General features: G+C 45.2%; 1 protein-coding gene across 1 annotated transcript in view; it reads right to left on the bottom strand.

Moving 5' to 3' along the window:
• tax1bp3 (Tax1 (human T-cell leukemia virus type I) binding protein 3) overlaps nucleotides 1-18,818 on the bottom strand; it is a 29,058-nt gene extending 10,240 nt beyond the window's left edge. The window contains exons 1-2 of the mRNA XM_060941630.1: nucleotides 18,665-18,818; nucleotides 17,880-17,999 (exon numbers count right to left, since the gene is read on the bottom strand). Coding sequence (XP_060797613.1) covers nucleotides 17,880-17,999; nucleotides 18,665-18,703 — 159 coding nt within the window. The 5' untranslated portion in view covers nucleotides 18,704-18,818. The remainder of the gene's footprint in view (nucleotides 1-17,879; nucleotides 18,000-18,664) is intronic.
• Nucleotides 18,819-21,979: the final 3,161 nt, after the last annotated feature.

The following is a 21,979-nucleotide window of genomic DNA, read 5'->3' as shown; positions in this document are numbered from 1 at the left end:
TAGGAAGTATGAGAAGAAAACAGTAAATCAAAGCTGCACACATTTGCGCAGCTTCCGTGCAAACGTGCGCAGCTTTCTGATTTACTGTTTTCTTCTCATACTTCCTATGTTTCATGGACTGTAACGCCATTTGCTTATTTAGTAATTTTAATACAGAATTTACGCTGATGAAATTATTCAGACACTCCAACGCCCCCCTTAAAAAAAAAAAAAAAAAAAAAAAAAAATCGGATCTGCACGATTCAGCCGTGAAAAAGGCGCGCCGTTTGCACCCCTGTTTAAACTCATAGGTTAACCGACTTTAACCGGCTAATGAGGCTCGGTGGTCGGTCAAGATTTTTTTTTTAGTTTTCGCCATCCCTAGTAAAGGGACATACTTTCATTTAAAAAAAAAAAACACCTAATTTGGTCCAGGATATGCACTTTAAGGCATATTTGTGACATCGTGCTACAAAGCCATGTTTTCAGCCTCCGGAGACTGCCGAAACCTCTCATCAAAAACAAACATTAACAGTTTAACTTGCCAGCTCATTGTGGCAGTGCTATCCAATTACAGAAATCCAAACACCACTGGCTAGCTAGCTGGTTTATGACTGACCTAGCCACCTCCTCTAAGATTTTTCCATGTGTAACGTTAGCCGGAACCACTAAGCAAAACACTGAAGTAATTCTACATTACTAACCATCTATACCACCTGACAAGATCATTTCAGACCTTTAATTTGTTGACCGCTTCAAGCCTTTTCATGTATGTAAGGTTAGTTACATAGCCTACGTCAGTGGACTTTGAATTTGTTCTTTATTCTCCGACTCTGATGAATTGGCTGCGACTGGCTAGATGGCCACTCTGTCAATCTAACTTTACCTGTGTGTTTGATTTCTCAGATACAGAACTCCAATTCCAGAGGAGGTTTTTTTTTTTTTTCACATTTTAATTTCGATTTTAACCCACAAAAAAAGTGGGAGGATAGAATCATGTTTTAGCGAACATGTGGGTGTTACAACAAACGTACTGTTCCAGGATGCGCAAAAGGAAACAAGTCTGCATATTCTTCCAAAATGTTCAGTGAACTCTTGCTGGCCTTTAAAAACCTAGGGGAGGAGGGTGAAAATCTTGCACGGAGCCGCACCCATATCTACAGTAGGTCTCCAAGGCAAACAGCCTCTGTAGTCTTGATTGAACCATGTCACAATGTCTGTGCCTTCATGTTCCTCTTCTGACTCAGGTTCATACATGTAATGCCAGCCTTGCATCGAATGACTTTAAGCAATTTCACCATCTCATATCATCTCTAGCCGCTTTATCCTTCTACAGGGTCGCAGGCAAGCTGGAGCCTATCCCAGCTGACTACGGGCGAAAGGCGGGGTACACCCTGGACAAGTCACCAGGTCATCACAGGGCTGACACATAGACACAGACAACCATTCACACTCACATTCACACCTACGGTCAATTTAGAGCAGGGGTGTCCAAACTGATCCATAAAGGGCCGTGTGGCTGCAGGTTTTCATTCCAGCCATGCAGCAGCACACCTGATTTGGCTTATTCAATCAACTGACACACCCACCCTTTAATCAAGGGTGGGTGTGGCTGCAAGTATTTGACTGTGTGAAGACAGTTCAGTTGATTGAATGAGCCAAGTCAGGTGTGCTGCTGCATGGCTGGAATGAAAACCTGCAGCCACACGGCCCTTTATGGATCAGTTTGGACACCCCTGATTTAGAGTCACCAGTTAACCTAACCTGCATGTCTTTGGACTGTGGGGGAAACCGGAGCACCTGGAGGAAACCCACGCGGACACGGGGAGAACATGCAAACTCCACACAGAAAGGCCCTCGCCGGCCCCGTGGCTCGAACCCAGGACCTTCTTGCTGTGAGGCGACAGCGCTAACCACTACACCACCGTGCTGCCCGCAATTTCACCATCACAGAGAAATTTCCAATGTTGGAATAAAATCATGAGTTTTCCTGGAGATGTGGCATGCGCCGGTCATGTAAATTTGTTGGTGTACTGTAGTCACAATAACCATCTTAAGTCAGTCAGTCAGTCAGTCTGTCTGTCTTTTTCTTAACATTCCAATTTAAAAAAATAAATAAATAAAATAAAAACTACTCAGCCATGACTTCAGTCCTGGCTCATGCAAAAAGTCACATGGACATTGTCAACAACCAATAGCTGAGCGTACTTCAGCACAAAACAGGAAGCAGCAAAGCAGGTACAAGAATATCTCTGGTGGGTAGATAGACATGGACAAGACTCCAGGGGACCAAAAACTAAAAACCCTGTGACTAATAATACATTGGTTTTTTAGATGTGTCAGACTTCAGTCTTTTAAGTGTTCTAGTGCATGATGAGCATAAGGCTGTAATACTGCCACAGAAGCCACTGCTTACCTCTAAGGCTACATCCACACAACAACGGCAATGAGATTTTATTTAAAAAAATATCGCGTCCACATGGGCAACGGATCAGTAAAATATCAGGTACATATGGCAACGCAACGCTTGCTGAAAACGATGCAATACACATGCCACACCTCTAGGGGCGCTGTAAGACTGTCCCATCGGAGACACCAGAACAATAGAAGTAGACGCATGCGCATAAACCCCTTCTTCTACCCGGTGTGAAGCACTGTCAGGAACAAACACACAACAAGAAGATGGCTGCGACTATGCGAGGAAATCGTGCCTTCTGTGTGTACAAATTAGTTTTATTAGTGTGCATAGTTTTATATAACTTAATTTTCTTATTGTGTGAACATTTTGAAAAGCATTTTTATATAATTTATATATCGTGTGAGAACATTTTGAAAAGCAGTCTTATCCAATAAAAAAAAGAAATTCAAGAAATGGTTCAGTTACTTGTTTATTTAAAAGAAAAGCCGTATACAAAAGTGAATGCAATGCAGTGGTTCATACAAAACAGCGAGAGGGCTGCTTGTTCTAGTCATGTGGTTGTGACATCATCGTAAACAAATCCGTTCTACTCATCCAGATGACTTCGCAACGGCGCCGTTGCCAGATTTTTCCACTCCGGAACCCGTTCTCAAAAAATATCGTTGTGGGGCACCCAAAACGCCGGTGCCGTGTGGATGCCAGGCCGAAACGATAAACAATTTTATCAGATTCACCTGAATCCGTTGCCGTGTGGACAGGGCCTAAGAGTTGAGCTACAATTCCACACAATGGTAGAGAGGGTGTGGCTGACAGTTCTCCATTAACGATAGCCAATCAGACAGGGCTCGACATTAAGGACTGCCTGATTGTCCAGGGCAAGTGGGATATGTCCCCGACATACCCAACCGGGCAAGTTGGAATAAGCATATATTACAAACTAGCACCACAAAAATTAGGCTTTTTGATCTTTTATTTCAGTTCCTAAAAGCATCCCTCACTATATATCCACCATTATGTCTTGGCTGTTTTCTTAGTCTTGGTTTCATTTACTGCTTTGCAAGTTATTTTATATACCCCCGCTGTTGTAGTATGGTACGCATACTGTTTATAGACCCCTTGTGCATGACGTCAAGCATCACGTGATAATTACAGCTGGGGTCAGACAGACACAGTCTTTCATGCAAGTAAGGTTTAGCCAGTCAATATGCAGGGTTTCCCATACATAGACCATTGTGTGGCACAGCGCCACACAATGGATTCCTATCGCCACACAATCAGACTCGCGATTTTGAAAAAATAAAAATAAATAAAAAATAAAAATTCCGTTGCGTATTGTTCCGTTCATTCATAGTGCGCTTACTTCTCGTTCACGCGCACACACACAGAGAGAGCAATGAAGAGGCGTGTACACAGGTCTGCCGTTGCGCATATAACCCGGTGTCACGGTCTGATGAGGCGCTGGTATAAAATTTACCATGCGCAGACCGATTTTTTTTTTTCCCGGTCAACTTCCGGGAAGTCTAGACTGGTGGTAAATTCAGACCGTGACACAGGCCTTATTGCATTATCCCGTTTATCCTGTTTCAGCATTCATGCAAGTTATTAATAATGGCTTGACATTCACAATAAATAAGGATTTCCCACTAGCCTATATAAAAATGTTATACTCGCGGGGATGCCTAGTTGATGCTATCTGAAGCATAAAATCTGAATATTTTAAGAAACAATGCGGTAGTTGAGAGAGGCTACTGTAGGATGCCCATAGGCTAATAATAACTTCGTATTTGACTATTATAATTTGATTAACTCTCAATGTTTGCTGCTTTAACTCAGATGAGTATTGAAAAGTTTTTTCTGAATTGCGAGCGGGATTTCTCAGCTATGAATAGGGTAAGCACATAGAAATTCAGTAGTCCTTTGTATATTTTTTTTGATGTAATGGAAATTTTTGGTGCTTTGATGAAGAAAATGTACTTTTTTTATCCATAGATTAAAACAGACCTCAGGAATAAGCTCCACGGGGAACACCTGGCAGCCTGCTTACGAATCTCCATAAATGGTCTCGAACCCAATGACTTCCCTTACGATAGGGCACTTGAGTTTTTTTTCAGGAAGCCACGCAGAATTAAATGTTCTGATAGAGCATGCAGGCTTTGCACCAATTAGGGTAATGCTTTTTCATTATTGTTAGTTGCCTTGGTGTTACCTTAAGTGGTTTCTTACATCTAATGATATTTTATTTTTATTTTGTTGTTACGTTATACTATTTATTTCATTTTAGTATTGGTTGAGGCAAGTGTTGAGTTCAATATTTAAAATAAAAACCTCCAGCTTGTTTTTTGCAATTTATTCCTTGAATGTCAACTAAAGAATGATTGAAAGATTGCCACCAAAAAGGCAAAAAACTAAGGTAAAAACTACTTCAATTTTGGTGAGTAATTTTCATAAATTTATAAGACAGGTTTTCCACCAACATCAAGCCCAGCAAACTAATGGCCTGCCCTGTAATGTAAAGTTGGGTCGAGGAATGAAACCAGGCAGGGTTCTGGTAAAAATTGTTTTAGCTGTCTTCTCTTAAAGAACTTAAAAGAATTTAGATTGAACTGAATAATCTCAAATGCTTCTTGTAGCTTTAAAATGGTCCCAGCAGGTGACTCTGAAGAAAAATACTGTGTGTTTGAACACCACCCGCTGTAAAAACTTTGCATACACCCCAATGACCGACTCCACCGACCGCCACGACACCACCGCGCATGATTCCCTCATCGGCACAGTGGAGCACCACAAATTGCTACCTGGTCTGTGGGAAACACTGATATGGTTAATTTTTGCACTGTTTTTGCTTGTTCAAACAGAGAAATAGATAAAAGGCATTACTGTCTCCCCGCTATCAAGAAAAATGTTAAGTAGAAGCAAATGCTTCAAGAACATGAAGAGAGGAGCTCAGACTGAAAACTTCAGGGAAATTCACAATTTTATTTAAAATGTATTTTACAAAAACAAAAGTTGGAAGTGAGGATGGAAGAGTTTGCTTAAGAACCTCGTTTTATTTTTCTGCTCGCATTTGAGTTAACGCCTTCATGAAAGTGTTTGATTTTCTTACAGGTGAAGCCACTTCCTTATTTCAACACAGAAAACCCAGATTGGTTTCAAATAACTTGGGCATAAACCTCAAAGAGTGACATGCGCGATAAACCCTGAAAAAACAGAACAGATTAAGAGCAGAGAGAGATGGAGCTTTCTGTTATCAGAGGAACACAGTCCTGTGCAAAATTTGTTTGTTTATATAAATAAAAAAAAAAAAAAAAAAAAAAAAAAACCTGCTGCATCATGACAGCCCAGCTGCACTGATTCAGTTACAGGTTGCCAGGTCTATATAAAAAACACCTACAACCTACACATGCCCCTTTTCCACCAAAGCAGTTCCAGGGCTGGTTCGGGGCCAGTGCTTAGTTTGGAACCGGGTTTTCTGTTTCCACTGACAAAGAACTGGCTCCGGGGCCAGAAAAAACAGTTCCAGGCTAGCACCAACTCTCTGCTAGGCCAGAGGAAAGAACCGCTTACGTCAGCTTGGGGGGGGGTTGTTAAGACCGACAACAATAAGACCGCGAAAGATTGCCATTTTTACGCGACGAGAAGCAGCAGCTGTACAAATGCGAAGTCATCCATTATTACTGTTGTTGCCACTGCTGCTTCTTCCGCGTTTTTACTTTGATATTCGTGCCAAGGTTTATGCAAACGTAGCGACGTAACTGACGTATACAAGATTCAAGATTTTTTTGTCATATGCACAGACAGCGGTTTATTATTGGGTAATGAAATTCTTATTTTGCAACTGCCCGACCAAACTACGCTTACCAAAATAAAATAATTTATGAAATAAAGTGCATATGGAATGCAAAATATAGAGTGTAAAATGAAGATAACATTAAAAAAAAAAAAAAGGGGGGGGGGGGGGGGGCCCAAACAAACAACATGCAAACAGAGGTAGATATACTGTGCAATTTCTTGTGCAAAATTGCTAATATAATCCATGGTTCAAAAGCCTGATGGCCTGGGGGTAAAAACTGTTTGTCAGTCTAGTAGTCCTTGCTTTCACACTCCTGTAGCGTCTGCCAGATGGTAGGAGCGTGAAAAGTCTGTTGTGGGTGTGTTCGGTCCCTGATGATGCCCTGTGCCCTTTTTGTGACCCGGGTGTTGTAAATGTCCTGTAGTGGGGGGAGGACAGCTCCACAGATGAACTGTGCCATTTTAATGACACGCTGGAGAGCCTTTCTGTCCTGAGTTGTGCAGTTCCCGTACCACACAGTGATGGAATTTGTCAGGACGCTCTCCACTGTGCACCTGTAGAAGTTGCTGAGGAGTTTGGTGGACAGTCCAAATTTCCTCAGCTTCCTCAGGAAGAGTCTCTGTTGAGCCTTCTTGATGGTCTGCTGTGTGTCCAGGTGAGATCCTCACTGATGTGAGTTCCGAGGAATTTAAACATTTTCACCCTCTCCACCTGTGTCCCGTTGATGTGCAGCAAGGCGTGCTGGTCTCTCCTTCTCTTCCTCGGGTCAATAACCATCTCCTTGGTCTTCCCAGCATTCAAGGAGAGGTTATTTTCCTGGCACCAGGAGACCAGCTGAGCCACCTCCTCCCTGTAGGCTCTCATCTCCACCGGTGATCAGCCCAATGACAGTGGTGTCATCGGCGAACTTGATGATGGAAGTGTTGCTCTGGGTGGGGGTGCAGTCATAGGTGAAGAGGGTGTACAGGAGTGGACTGAGCACACAGCCTTGGGGGGGGGGGGGGGGGGGTCCCTGTGCTCACTGTCTTGGTGCTGGATGTTATGGTACCGATTCTGACAGCCTGGGGTCTGTTTGTGAGAAAGTCCAGAACCCAGCAGCAGAGGGAGGATGTCAGTCCAAGGGTGGAGAGCTTCTCTGTCAGTCTTCTGGGGATGACAGTGTTGAAGGCTGAACTGTAGTCCACAAACAGCATTCGAACATAGGTGTCCCTGTGTTCCAGGTGTGACAAGGCTGTGTGGATGGCTGCATTGACGGCATCATCAGTTGAACGGTTCTGATGATATGCGAATTGAAGGGGGTCTATTGTGTCTGGGATGCCCTTTTTGATGTATGACATGACTATCCTCTCAAAACACTTCATTACAACTGAAGGGAGTGCAATTGGTCGATAATCATTCAGGCATGTTATATTGTTTTTCTTTGGGAGGGGCACTATGGTGGTGGTCTTGAAGCATGTGGGCACAGAAGACATGGACAGGTTGAAAATGTCTGAAGACCTCTGCTAACTGTGTGGAGCAGGCCCTCAAAGCACGGCCAGGGATGTTGTCAGGGCCGGCTGCCTTTCGGGGGTTAGTCCTCCTGAAGACCTTGCTCACCTCGGTGATGGTCACAATAGATGAACAGCTCTGTGCTGCCTCTGCTGGTAGAATCCCTCTGTGTTGGTTGGTGTTGAGGGTGTCGAAGCGAGCATAGAACTCGTTCAGCTCATCTGGTGATGTGTTGTGGTTGGCTGTGACCCTGCTGTTCTACTGCTGGAAATTGGTGATGTGTTGCAGGCCCTGCCACATGTATCTGGAGTCTGAGGTGTTGTAATAACCTTCCAGCTTCAGTCTGTACTGCCTCTTGGCTTCCCTGATGGATCTGCATAGGTCATATCTGGCCTTTTTATATCCATCTGCGTCGCCAGAGGCAAAAGAGGTGGAGCATGCATGTAGCATGGAGCGTACTACACTGTTAATCCAAGGTTTTTGGTTAGGATATATTTTGCAGTGCTTGGTGGGGACAATGTCATTAATACATGTACTGATGTAGCTGGTGACCACAGATGCATATTCCTCTCAATCCACAGAACAGTCTTAAAACACATCCCAGTTTGTAGAACTGAAGCAGTCCTGAACACTAGATCAGTCTCTTCATTCCAGACTAACAGTTTTACTCACTGGGGGGGGGGGGGGGGGGGGGCTTGTTTGAGAAGGGCCTTGTAGGCTGGGTAGAGGAACACAGATTTGTGGTCAGACTGTCCAAAGTGGGGGCGGGGCACAGCCTTGTAGCCATTGCTCACATTGCTGTAGACATGGTCCAGGATGTTGTTGTCCCTTGTCGGAAAGCTCACGTGTTGATGGTACTTCGGTAGCACAGTCCTGAGGTTGCAATGATTAAAATCCCTGGCCACGATGAACACAGCATCTGGGTGTGTGGTCTCGTATTTGCCGATGATATCATGTAGTAGTCCTAGCGCTGTAGTGCGGTCGGCCCGTGGCGGGATGTAAACAGCCAGCATAAACACAGCACTGAACTCCCTCGGTAGATAAAAGGGTCTGCACTTCACTATCAGCACCTCAATGTCCGCACAACAGTGTTTTTCAACCACCTGTACGTCTGTACACCATCTGTTGTTAACACACACACACCACCACCTTTGTTTTTACTGGAAGCAGATGTGCGGTCTCTGCGGTGCATGGAGTGGGTCTGTAGTTCAATGGCCGGGTCTGGCAGGCTTGAAGTAGTCCAGGTTTCCGTAAAAATCAGGGCACAACACGCTCTGATCTCACGTTCAGATGTTATCCTGGTTCTCAGCTCATCCATCTTATTCTCAAGCGAGCGAACGTTAGCTAACAGAAGGCTAGGTAGCGGTGGTCTTGTAGCTCTAGCCTTTAGCCTAGCATGTAGCCCGCCTCTCTTACCACGCCTCCGTTTTTGGTGCGTGGATCATCGGCCGTTTCGCCTACTCGAGTCTGGTGATGATGCGGCCTGCCGGATGGTGTCGGTGTAGCTTCGGTCGGTGTCAGCGATGAGAAGAAAGCTACAGTCCAGAAGGACTGGACTGGGCCCGTGGTGAATTTTACCAATGTCCAGAAGTATGTCTTTGCTGTAGGTGATCCTAGTGTACAAGCACTGAGCATTTGTCACAATAAAAATTACTAAAATAAACAATAGAGACAAACGTGTCGGGAGGGCGTCGCAAACACGTTCACCACGGGGGGTGTCATGATACAGCGACGTAATTGACATACAGCGACGTAATGACGTGGCTTCCCTTAGCACCGCGAGCTATGGAAAAGCAAACTGGTTCTCAGCTGGCTCGCAAGTTGAACGAGTTGTGAACCAGCACCAGCCCCGAACCAGCCCTGGAACTGATTTGGTGGAAAAGGGGTAACACTAAATTTTAAACTCAAACATTATCCTGTCTGTCATGACGCAGCACAGGTTTTTGTTTTGTTTTTTTTTACCTAAAAGGTGGATGATTTAAAAAAAATAAGTCCTCTAGGTTTAATCCCCCTGATATATTTAAAAAAAAAATAAATTCTCAAACGCAGTACTGTTCAAAAGTCTTGGCACCCTATTTCTCTCATACAAACTGTTATACACCCTCCTAGAACTGCCACCTTATTGTGGTGGAGGAGTTTGTGTGCTTGAATGATCCTAGGAGCTATGTTGTCGGGGACATTACGCCCCTGTTAGGGTTTCCCAAGGTAGACAGGTCCTAGGTGACAGGCCAGACCAAGAGCAGTTCACCAAACCCCCTTATGGAAATTTAAAAAAAAAAAAAAAAAAAACCAATAAATTCAAGGACCGTGACATCACCCGGTATGGCGCAGCCGGGGTCCCACCCTGGAGCCAGGCCCAGGATTGGGGTTCATATGCGAGCGCCTGGTGGCCGGGCCTTTACCCACGGGGCCTGGCCGGGCTCAGCCCGAAGAGGTGACGTGGGCCCGACCTCCTGTGGGTTCACCACCCACAGAGGTAGCCGTAGGGGGCCGGTGCAGTGTGGATTGGGCGGCAGTCGAAGGCAGGGGCCTAGACGGCCTGATCCCCGAACACAGCGGCTAGCTGTTGGGACATGGAATGTCACTTCGCTGGGAGGGGAGAAAGAGCCTGAGCTTGTGCAGGAGGTTGAGAAGAACCGGCTAGAGATAGTCAGGGCTCACCTCCATGCACAGCTTAGGCTCCGGAACTCAGCTCCTCGAGAGGGGCTGGACTCTCCACTTCTCTGGCGTCACCCACGGTGAGCGGCGGCAGGCTGGTGTGGGCTTGCTTATAGCTCCCCAGCTCAGCCACCAAGTGTTAGAGTTTACCCCAGTGAACGAGAGGGTCGCCTCTCTGCGCCTTCGGGTCGGGGAGAGGGCTCTTGCTGTTGTTTGTGCCTATGGGCCAAATAGCAGTATAGAGTATCCAGCCTTCTTGAAGTCCCTGGGAGAGGTGCTCAGACTGGGGACTCCATTGTTCTACTGGGGGACTTCAACGCTCACGTGGGTGACAACAGTGACACCTGGAGGGGCGTGATTAGGAGGAACGGCCTCCCCGATCTGAACCTGAGTGGTGCTTTGTTATTGGACTTCTGTGCTAGTCACGATTTGTCCTTAATGAACACCATGTTCGAGCATAGGGGTGTCCATAAGTGCATGTGGCACCAGGACACCTTAGGTTAGAGGTCGATGATCGACTTTGTTGTTTCATCTGATCTCCGGCCCCATGTCTTGAACACTCCGTTGAAGAGAGGGGCTGAGCGGTTAACTGATCACCACCTGGTGGTGAATTGGATCCACTGGTGGAGGAGGAAGCCGAACAGACCTGGCACGCCCAAACGTATGGTGAGGGTCTGCTGGGAACGTCTGGCTGAGCACTCTGTCAGGGAGGTCTTTAACTCCCACCTCCAGGAGAGCTTCTCCCAGCTTCCGAGGGAGGTGGGAGACATTGAGTGACTGGACCATGTCCTTTGCCTCCATTGTCGATGTGGCTGTTCGGAGCTGTATTGGGGGGGGGGGGGGGGGGGGGGAATAAATAAATCACACTTCTCAGCCTTCCCAGGAAGGTTTACTCCAGGGTACTGGAGAGGAGAATTTGGCCAATAGTCGAACTTCGGATCCAGGAGGAACAATGCGGTTTTCATCCTGGTCGTGGAACACTGGACCAGCTCTATACCCTTCATAGGGTGCTCGAGGGTTCATGGGAGTTTGCCCAACCAGTCCACATGTGCTTTGTGGATCTGGAGAAGGCATTCGACCATGTCCCTCGTGGTATCCTGTGGGGGGTGCTTCGGGAGTATGAGGTTCGGGGCTCTTTGCTAAGGGCTGTCCAGTCCCTGTACAAACAGAGCAGGAGTCTGGTTCGCATTGTCGGCAGTAAGTCAGATCTGTTCCCAGTGCATGTTGGACTCCGGCAGGGCTGCCCTTTGTCACCGGTTCTGTTCATAATTTTTATGGACAGAATTTCTAGGTGCAGCCAGGGGCCGGAGGGAATCCTGTTTGGGAACCACAGGATTTCATCTCTGCTTTTTGCGGATGTTGTCCTGTTGGCTTCTTCAAACCAGGACCTTCAGCATGCACTGGGGCAGTTTGCAGTCAAGTGTAAAGCGGCTGGGATGAGAATCAGCACCTCCAAGTCCGAGGCCATGGTTCTCTACCGGAAAAGGGTGGCTTGTCCTCTCCTGGTTGGTGGAGAAGTCCTGCCTCAGATGGAGGAGTTTAAGTATCTCAGGATCTTGTTCACGAGTGAGGGAAGGATGGAGCGTGAGATTGACAGGTGGATCGGTGCAGCCTCCGCAGTGATGGTCGCTTTACCGGTCCGTTGTGGTGAAGGAGCTGAACCAAAAGGCAAAGCTCTCGATTTACCGGTCAATCTATGTTCCGACTCTTACCTATGGTTATGAGCTTTGGGTAATGACCGAAAGAACAAGATAGCAGATACAAGCAGCCCAAATGAGTTTCCTTTGCAGGTTGGCTGGGCGCTCCCTTAGAGATAGGGTGAGAAGCACAGTCACTCGGGAGGAGCTCAGAGTAGAGCCGCTGCTCCTCCACATTGAGAGGAATCAGTTGAGGTGGCTCAGGCATCTCTTTCGGATGCCTCCTGGACGCCTCCGTGGGGAGGTGTTCCAGGCATGACCCCCGGGAGGAGGCCCCGGGGAAGACCCAGGACACACTGGAGGGACTATGTCTCTAGGCTGGCCTGGGAATGCCTTGGTGTTCTTCCCGAGGAGCCGGCCAAGGTGTCTGCGGAGAGGGAAGTTTGGGCTTTCATGTTCAGACTGCTGCCTCCGCGACCCGGCCCCGGATAAGCGGATGAAAGTGAGATGAGAAACTGTTATAGATTTCTACTTTATGATTTCTACATTATGGAGTAACGAAACTACAGTCAGAGTGTTCTACACAAACACATTGAACTCTACAACAGCTGCATGCACGTGAAACAGAAATAAATCGACTAAGGCAGGAAAAACTATTTTGGATAAAATTGTTATTTCCCGTTACAAGTAAAAAGTAACCAATAACCAAACTTTAATTCAATGTGTGATCATTTTATGTTGCAATTCACAACTATGCTATGGTTTTCCTTTTAAAAAAAAAAACTTGCAAGATTGGGGCCAAGTGATAATATTGGGGAGGCCCATGGAAATTAACCCCCACTTGCCCCCCAGGGGAAGTGGGTTTAAAAATTAATGTCAAGCCCTGTCAGAGTGAAGCTAATTACATATTTAATATTTAAAAGCACAGCTGCAAAATTAGCATCCTTTATCCAAAAGGACAGGAGTGTCAAACATATGGCTCACGGGCCACACCTGGCCCACACAAACATTCAAAACGGCCCACGCGTTAACCAGAGATTCTACATTCTTTGCGTCAATCATTACCCCGAAACGCAATTCGTCATCCATCTACTTGGCGGTGACAACTTATTTCAAGTAAACAGCTAGTCATTTATGACTCAAGATCACGAGCTAGCTTCTTGCCATCAAGTGTAAAGATGTTGCCAAAGAAAATGAAGATGATAAAGAGTCAGAGTTTTTAGGAAAAGCAGACAAAAGCCTACTTGTTTTGGGAAGTTAAGAGTAAGCCAATTTGTGTAGTTTGCTCACAGCTCTGCTCACTGAAACTTCCCCCCTCTCTCACTTTTTACTGCCACAGTTTTTGAATGGTGAGGACAGGCAAGTTTTTATATTGAATGTAAATTGTTGACTGCACTTATTTTCATTAATGTTATATAGTAAAATTAACATTAATGAAAATAAGTGCAGTCCAGTGTGTTTTGTTGGATGTTTTTAACATGTAACATACGTTACATGTTAAAAACATCCAACAAAACACACTGGAATGAATTAAACATCTGGAAGTTTAATTTTAAAGATGTTCCTATTGAAACCAAATTGTTAAAGGGCATATGACGGGTAAACTCAGGAGCACGATCAATGTAATTCTCCTATTTTATATTAAACTTTGGTCAAATATCTGTCACATTCTGCATTCTCTGCAATTTTTTTTACCTTGCACAATACTAGAAAAATTCAGTTGAAATCAAGCCATTTGAGGCGAATTGGTCCGCCTCTGACAAAACTTGCCATTTGAATTACCCGGCAAACATTGATTTTCGTGACGTCATCTGTGGGACGCCTCCCTCTGAATCCTACGTCAGCGCTGGTTTGTTTATGAGAAAACGACCTGGTAGTTTTCTGCAAATTTCAACGTTATCACGTACTTATTAAAACGGTTAACAGATGTATCGTAGGAGGGTGTACGTAGCAACACCAATCTTGATGGGATTAGTACTCATCGTTTCCCAAAAGACCGCAACGAGAGAGAAATGGGAGCGCCTGGTCTACACAGGCTGTGCACTGAAACCGCGCAAAGCTTGCGCAGCCTGCTGGTGCTTCCACAGGTAACATCACGAATCTGGCTCCAGACTCCCTTTGGATTTTTCCAGACGCGTTTTGTTATTTTATTTTTTTCTGCTGTAGACAGATGGCCTTGTGCAAAATTACCCTTCTGGGAGAGAGTGTGTAAAGGGACATACTTTCATATATATATTAAAAAAAAAAAAAACCACGAAATTGGTCTAGAATATGCACTAAGTTTTTACTGCCACACTGGTGATGATGGGCAAGTTTATACCCTATTGACATACTCAATGTAAATGGTTGACTGCACTCATTTTCATGTTTCAATGTTAAAAAGCTATCAAATAAAAACTTGGAAATGTACTCAAATTAAATGAAAGGGAAATTAGCCTAGTCATTGTTTTACTGATTTCCATCTTTCACGCCTCCCCCCCCCCCTTTCTCCTTCTCCGTTTTGGCGCAACAGTAGCACACTTTCCACTGCCCTGTTGACCAACAATACCAGAGGCGGTCGTTGTTAACCCAGGCCCCAACTGATCTGGTATGGTATTTCTCTTTTCATTCCGCATGTTCAATTTGGCACAGTTTTACACCGGATGCCCTTCCCGACGCAACCCTCTCCAATTTATCCGGGCTTGGGACTGGCACCAAGTGTACACTTATCCACCCCCAGTGGCTGCCCATTTGTGATAGGAAAGTCCCAGCAAAAGTGAAAGGTAAGATGTATAAGACAGTAGTGAGATCAGCTGTGATGTATGGATTGGAGACCGTACCCTTAACGAAGAGGCAGGAGGCAAAGTTGGAGGTGGCGGAGTTGAGGATGTTAAGGTTTGCGATGGGAGTGACGAGGTTGGACAGGATAAGGAACGAGCACATCAGAGGGACAGCACATGTGGAGAGCTTGGGAATTGAGCTAAGAGAGAGGAGACTGAGATGGTATGGCATACATGTCAACCTATACGGAATGTCCGTATTTTATACGGATTTGATTCAATAAACATAGTATACGGGCATATAAAGTCATACGGATTCTTTAAAAAAAAAAACTTCAATATTTATTTAGAGCTATAATCAATTCCCACGATGATAAAAGAACGCATAACATTTACAAATGTATTGTACACCACAGACAGCCAGTAAAGAGTCTTATGAAATCGAGCGTTATCTTGTGGTAGCGAGACTTCGTTCCACTTTTGATCATGCGCACACCGCATTGCGAGAATCCCGCCAATCGTGAAGTCATAGACGCCGGCTTCTGCGTAGAATCATACATCATCCTCGCCCGAGAATAAAGATGCCTCATTCATGTGCTGCGTTTAACTGTACCAACAGGTTTACCATCCAAACGAGATCACATGGGATTACCTTTCACAGGTGAGACTGGAAAAATACTTTTCATTGTATTTGGTCATTATAACGTAATTTTATGAACAGATTTTCCTGACTTTGTGGCTAATATGAAGTCTCGTGCATAATAGCTGCTCGGTGAAACCTGTCTCCAAACAACAAAGTATTTCCTTCGTAACTACGCTGATAACACTGTTTTTGTCAAACATTGGAGCTTTGTATTCATTCTGAAGGTTTGTTATTAATATTGAATTAAAAGTAACTGGGATATATCATTGTTGATTATCATTCAAATTTTAGGTACATTATTTTAATTTGCATCTTATACAGATTTTATAAGGGAAATACGGATTTTGGAGGTTGGTTATACAGGTTTGATTGACCAAAGGTTGACATGTATGGTATGGGCACATCCTGAGAAGAGCTGCAGAGCATGTTGGAAGGAGAATGTTGAGGATGGAGCTGCCAGGCAAACGAAAATGAGGAAGGCCAAAGAGGAGATATATGGATGTGGTGAGAGAGGACATGAAAGTGGCAGGTGTGGTAGAGAAGGATGCGGAAGACAGGGAGCAATGGAGACGAAAGATCTGCCGTGGTGACCCCTAATCGGGAGCAACCAAAAGAAGATGATTGTTTTACTGATTTCCAATGAAACGGTTTTCCAAACGTCTTGAACAAACTCATCATTTTGTCATACAAATTTCATGTCTGCCCTTTTTAAAATGCACGTTCGGTGATTATTTGGCCCTCGATGACCTAGATATTTAGTGATGTGGCCCTCAGTGTAAAAGAGCTTGACACTCTGCTACAGGGTTTTCATACCTTGATAAAAAGACATGAGAACCAAGGCGCTTTTTTCCCCAATAATTAAAAAAAAAAAAAAAAAAAACCTCACTGTATAAAAGCATTTCAGGGACTAATAGTATTTATTTTTCTCATGGTCCAAATCCTGCGCTCTGATTGGCTGGCGAGCGAGTCCGTATCCTATGGTACGGACCCCAGTTATGGACCTCTGGTGACTCACTCGTTCACAACAAACATAGTAGAATTTTGTGTCAATATTTTTTCTTTTTTTATAAGATTTATTTATAAGATTATTAATGCAAATAGCCCTCTGTATTTAATCCTTCGTTTGTCTAATTTTTATTTTTCAGTTTTATTTGTTATCTGTTTGGCATTTTCTTGCAACTGTAACACGTGAATTTCCCCGATGTGGGATGAATAAAGTGAATCTAATCTAATCTAAATTTATGCCAGCATTGCTCAGGAGAATAGCATTAATTTTACAGCATGGATAGCGATAACAACAGTGTTCACAGCGAAAGCGAGTTTTACTACCCTGAGGAAGAAGAAATGAAAGAAAACATTTCAGGAGAAGGGGTGGCACGGTGGTGTAGTGGTTAGCGCTGTCGCCTCACAGCAAGAAGGTCCGGGTTCGAGCCTCGTGGCCGGTGAGGGCCTTTCTGCACGGAGTTTGCATGTTCTCCCCGTGTCCGTGTGGGTTTCCTCCGGGTGCTCCGGTTTCTCCCACAGTCCAAAGACATGCAGATTAGGATAACTGGTGACTCTGAATTGACCGTAGGTGTGAATGGTTGTCTGTGTGTCAGCCCTGTGATGACCTGGCGACTTGTCCAGGGTGTACCCCGCCTTTCACCCACAGTCAGCTGGGATAGGCTCCAGCTTGCAGATAATGAGATGAGATTTCAGGAGAAAGCTAAAAACCTGTAACTTGCTAACGCCGAGCAAAATCATGGCTGAATCCTGAATTACTCAATTTTGTATAGGCAAAATGTGGTTTTTTTTCTGCCATGGAAGTGCACTTGTATACCGAGGAGGAAGCAATTTGCATTACAGCTGTGAATGAGGATTCAAAATGGCGGCTCGGCTCTCCCTTTCGGGCACTCTCGTTTTCTGTTAGAATTTGGTAAAGAAAAAAATTAATATATTATTTACCAGCTTAAGGTCGGTCTGCATGGTGAAATACCGTGACCTCGGCCTTGAATACTGACCTCGGCCCAGAGGGCCTCGCTCAGTACTTTCAAGACCTCGGTCACGGTATTTCACCATACGGACCTCCCAGCTGGTAAATAACATGTCTCATCTCATTATCTCTAGCCGCTTTATCCTGTTCTACAGGGTCGCAGGCAAGCTGGAGCCTATCCCAGCTGACTACGGGTGAAAGGCGGGATACACCCTGGACAAGTCGCCAGGTCATCACAGGGCTGACACATAGACACAGACAACCATTCACACCTACGGTCAATTTAGAGTCACCAGTTAACCTAACCTGCATGTCTTTGGACTGTGGGGGAAACCGGAGCACCCGGGGGAAACCGGAGCACCCGGAGGAAACCCACGCGGACACGGGGAGAACATGCAAACTCCGCGCAGAAAGGCCCTCGTCGGCCACGAGGCTCGAACCCGTACCTTCTTGCTGTGAGGCGACAGCGCTAACCACTACACCACTGTGCCGCCCCTGGCATGTCCCCTTTCAAGGCAAATGTAAGACTCTCACCTTGTCTGTCTTGTCCTCTGAGAATGGATTCTGACTTGGATCTTGATCAATTCCCCCTCCAATGCTAAAACCCAATATTAAATTATCCCCATCACGTAGTTTATGAATCTCAATCCGTTGCTGAAAGACAGAAAGTAAAGTTTCATCAGCTGGACTGCTGCTTATCTGCTTAATGCACAGTCACCCAAACTCAGAGCTGATTGCTCGCGTCTCCTTTTATGGAGATGCACACTAAGGTTACCTGCAAGTCATTTAGCAATATAAGCCACGCCCAGAGTTTACCTGAGGGTTCAGAACAGTTCTTTCAAAATAAAAACTTGCATTTAAAAAACAAAAAAAAGTAACTTGATTCATTCCCACTTGAGGTTCTTTGTTTAAAAAAAAAAGGAGCTACCGAGCTACTAATATCGTTACTGAGTATCGTAGCACCCATTTAACTGCAGTTAGCTACAAGCTAACTCCAAACAAATGGTGACATTTAGCAAAACAAGCGTCAGCTATATTCTATATTTACTATTACTGTTCATACAGCTAGCTATAGGACAGGCTGTTAACTTTAATAAACTAACCTTAGTTAGCTTTCTTATGTAGTTTTACACAAACATCCACCAAGAAGACTAACCTGTCCGTTACCTAGAAGGGCAGTTTTAGTTTTTTTTTACACAACTAACATGGTTTAAAAGTAAAACAAGTTTGCTGGCTATCTAGCTAGCCAAACTACTCTAGTGTTCTTGACTAGTGCCAATCTTGAAACTTTCTAGAGCTCAGAATCAAACAAGGCTTACCACAACAGCAGTGACAGGCTGCCCCGGTATGTACGACATGTTTAAACTTCAATCCAGGTCGCGTTTTTCCTGAATCTGCGAACAATAAAACGCGCCTCTCTTACAGGGATCTGAGACACGGATCTGTGGTTCCACCCATGAATGACAGCATACAGATACCACGCTGTGGGCGGAGCCAAGGAGGGAGTGTGGATTATAACTGAAGTGAGTCGACTCTTTGAATCGGATCTTTTAGGTGAACAGTGGGAGCCGACTCGCATGTCTGAATTCATGCTTTCTGCTGAAGATTTGTTCTGTGTTCATTATTGTTATAGTATGTGTAGCACAGTGGCGGCTGCTGGTTTTTAAAACAGGGGAAGCCCATTTTACGCATTCATCGTAAAACCTGTAGGCCTGATATCAAAGCATAGAAAGGTGTGCCCCATTAGCACAGTGAACTAGACAACCCTACCTAGTGGCAGAAAGTATTTTTGCTTGTACATTTCATGTTATAGTCTGGCTTGCCAGGCTAGTGCCTCATATCCTTAATCAAAAATATCAAACATCCAAAAATCACTGGCTATTCAACGAAGAGCCTTGAACATCATACCCTGATATGCAACACAGAGTCTTTAACACAACACCCAGCTGTGCAACACATCCTTGAACATCTTCTGCAACACAGTCTGGAAATTCATAACCAGGTAGGCTATGCAACACACAGAACCTTGAATATTATACCCAGGTATAACCTATAACACAGAGCCCACCATTCTCTTAACATTACTGAACAATATACACACTTCAGATTCATGAACGTTATATGATGCACACTATTTATACACAAATTCTGCCCACCGCTCCTTTTCCAGAAAATGGTCTGTGACCCTGTCATACCAGCTGGTTGTGCTTTCCAGAGACTTCACCAATTTCTGTTAGCAGCTAGCACTGCAGATCCCAATAAGGCTCAAGCTAGCCTACAACCAGATTGAACTACAAATGAAATAAACGAGTGAATTCGCGAATGATCAAACTGATAGAATGGATGAAAGTTAACGGAGCACAACGAGTAATATTTACATTTATTTACAGAGTAATGTACAGAGACATCAATGAGAAGAACCGTTTATATGAAAAGAAATTCGGACAGCACTTTGGCACACGACTACACTTTCTCGACATCCGCTAGGGACTGACTGATCATACTTCCGTGTTCCTTGCCGAAGTACCGCCCTCCTCATGTCTTTCAAACACTACCTCCAATAATCCTTTATCAGCCCGGCTTCTTGTCCCTCCCACTGTCTTGTTTAGTCCCAGAGAAGCCCGGCTTCCCTGGAAGTGACGATTTTGTTGATTTTAACCAATAACAACTAGCCGAAATTGGCTGTTCAGAGCCGTCTCGTAGACTGCAACGGATACCCGGCTGCCAGTCAGTGTTGCCAGATACTGCTGATGTTTTCCACCCAAAATATGTTCAAAACCTGCCAAAATGCACTTAAAACCGCCCAATCTGGCAACACTGCTGCCAGTCCATAGAGCCCATTGAAATAAGAAAGGTTACAGCCTGGCAGCAAAGGTGATTCTCGTAGTGAACTGCAAGTTCGTCAGACATCACTCAAATAAGTTACAGGATAGTTATGAACATAAATACAATCTTGGGCATATATGATGTTATGCAAATTATTGTTTTAATGAGAATTCAACGTCGTAGACGCCGCAGTTTGGGGAGAGAATTTTAGGGGAAGCTCGGCTTCCCTTGTTGTCTCTGAGAAATCGCCCCTGGTGTAGCAGGCACAGTAATATAATAATGCATTAATTTTTACTGTCTCTCATGCTTGATGATATTTTTAAATACATTTTAGCCTATACTAGGCAGTACGGTGGTGTAGTGGTTAGCACTACCGCCTCACAGCAAGAAGGTTCTGGGTTCGAGCCCAGAGTCCAGTGGGGGCCTTTCTATGTGGAGTTTGCATGTTCTCCCTGTGTCTGCGTGGGTTTCCTCCGGGTGCTCCGGTTTCCCCCACAGTCCAAAGACATGCAGGTTAGGTTAATCGGTGGCTCTAAATTGACCGTAGGTGTGAATGTGAGTGTGAATGGTTGTTTGTCTCTATGTCAGCCCTGCGATGACCTGGCGACTTGGCCAGGGTGTACCCCGCCTCTCACCCATAGTCAGCTGGGATAGGCTCCAGCTTGCCTGCGACACTGTAGGACAGGATGAGCAGCTACAAATAATGGATAGATGGTGTAGTGGTTAGCACTGTCGCCTCACAGCAAGAAGGTTCTGGGTTCGAGCCCAGAGTCCAGTGGGGGCCTTTCTATGTGGAGTTTGCATGTTCTCCCTGTGTCCGCGTGGGTTTCCTCCGGGTGCTCCGGTTTCCCTCACAGTCCAAAGACATGCAGGTTAGGTTAATCGGTGGCTCTAAATTGACCATAGGTGTGAATGTGAGTGTGAGTGGTTGTTTGTCTCTATGTCAGCCCTGCGATGACTTGGTGACTTGGCCAGGGTGTACCCCGCCTCTCACCCATAGTCAGCTGGGATAGGCTCCAGCTTGCCTGCGACACTGTAGGACAGGATGAGCAGCTACAGATAATGGATAGATGGATAGGTGGTGTAATGGTTAGCACTGTCGCCTCACAGCAAGAAGGTTCTGGGTTCGAGCCCAGAGCCCAGCGGGGGCCTTTCTATGTGGAGTTTGCATGTTCTCCCTGTGTCCGCATGGGTTTCCTCCGGGTGCTCCGGTTTCCCTCACAGTCCAAAGATATGCAGGTTAGGTTAATTGGTGGCTCAAAATTGTCAATAGGTGTGAACGTGTATGTGTGAATGGTTGAGAGGAGAAAACCTCTATAATAATCCAGTAGAAGGCAACAAGAAACCACTACTGTAATGTTCCCTAGAGATTTTGACGGCTGAAGCTGTCAGAGCGGCCACGTCACTGTAGTGATATGCCAAAATGGATGGATGGAGCCTATAATAAAGACAATGCAAAGTATAAGCTGCTGTTATGGTATACAGATAATGGATGGATAGATAGAGTGTGTGGGTTGGGGGGCATTTTAATCATCCATTCATCCATCCATTATCCATAACTGCTTATCCTGTGCAGGATCGGGGCAAGCTGGAGCCTATCCCAGGTGACTATGGGCGAGAGGCAGGGTACACCCTGGACAAGTCACCAAATCATCACAAGGCTGACACAGAGAACCATTCACACCTACGGTTTTGAGCCACCAAGTAGCCTAACCTGCATGTCTTTGGACTGTGGGGAAAACCAGAACACCCAGAAGAAACCCATGCAGAACATGCAAACTCCACACAGAAAGGCCCCCGTCAGCCAC

Source organism: Neoarius graeffei, chromosome 15 (genome assembly GCF_027579695.1).
Source record: "Neoarius graeffei isolate fNeoGra1 chromosome 15, fNeoGra1.pri, whole genome shotgun sequence".
Taxonomy (NCBI): domain Eukaryota; kingdom Metazoa; phylum Chordata; class Actinopteri; order Siluriformes; family Ariidae; genus Neoarius; species Neoarius graeffei.
Note: the sequence above shows the minus strand (reverse complement) of the source record. Positions and strands in the feature narration are given on the sequence as shown.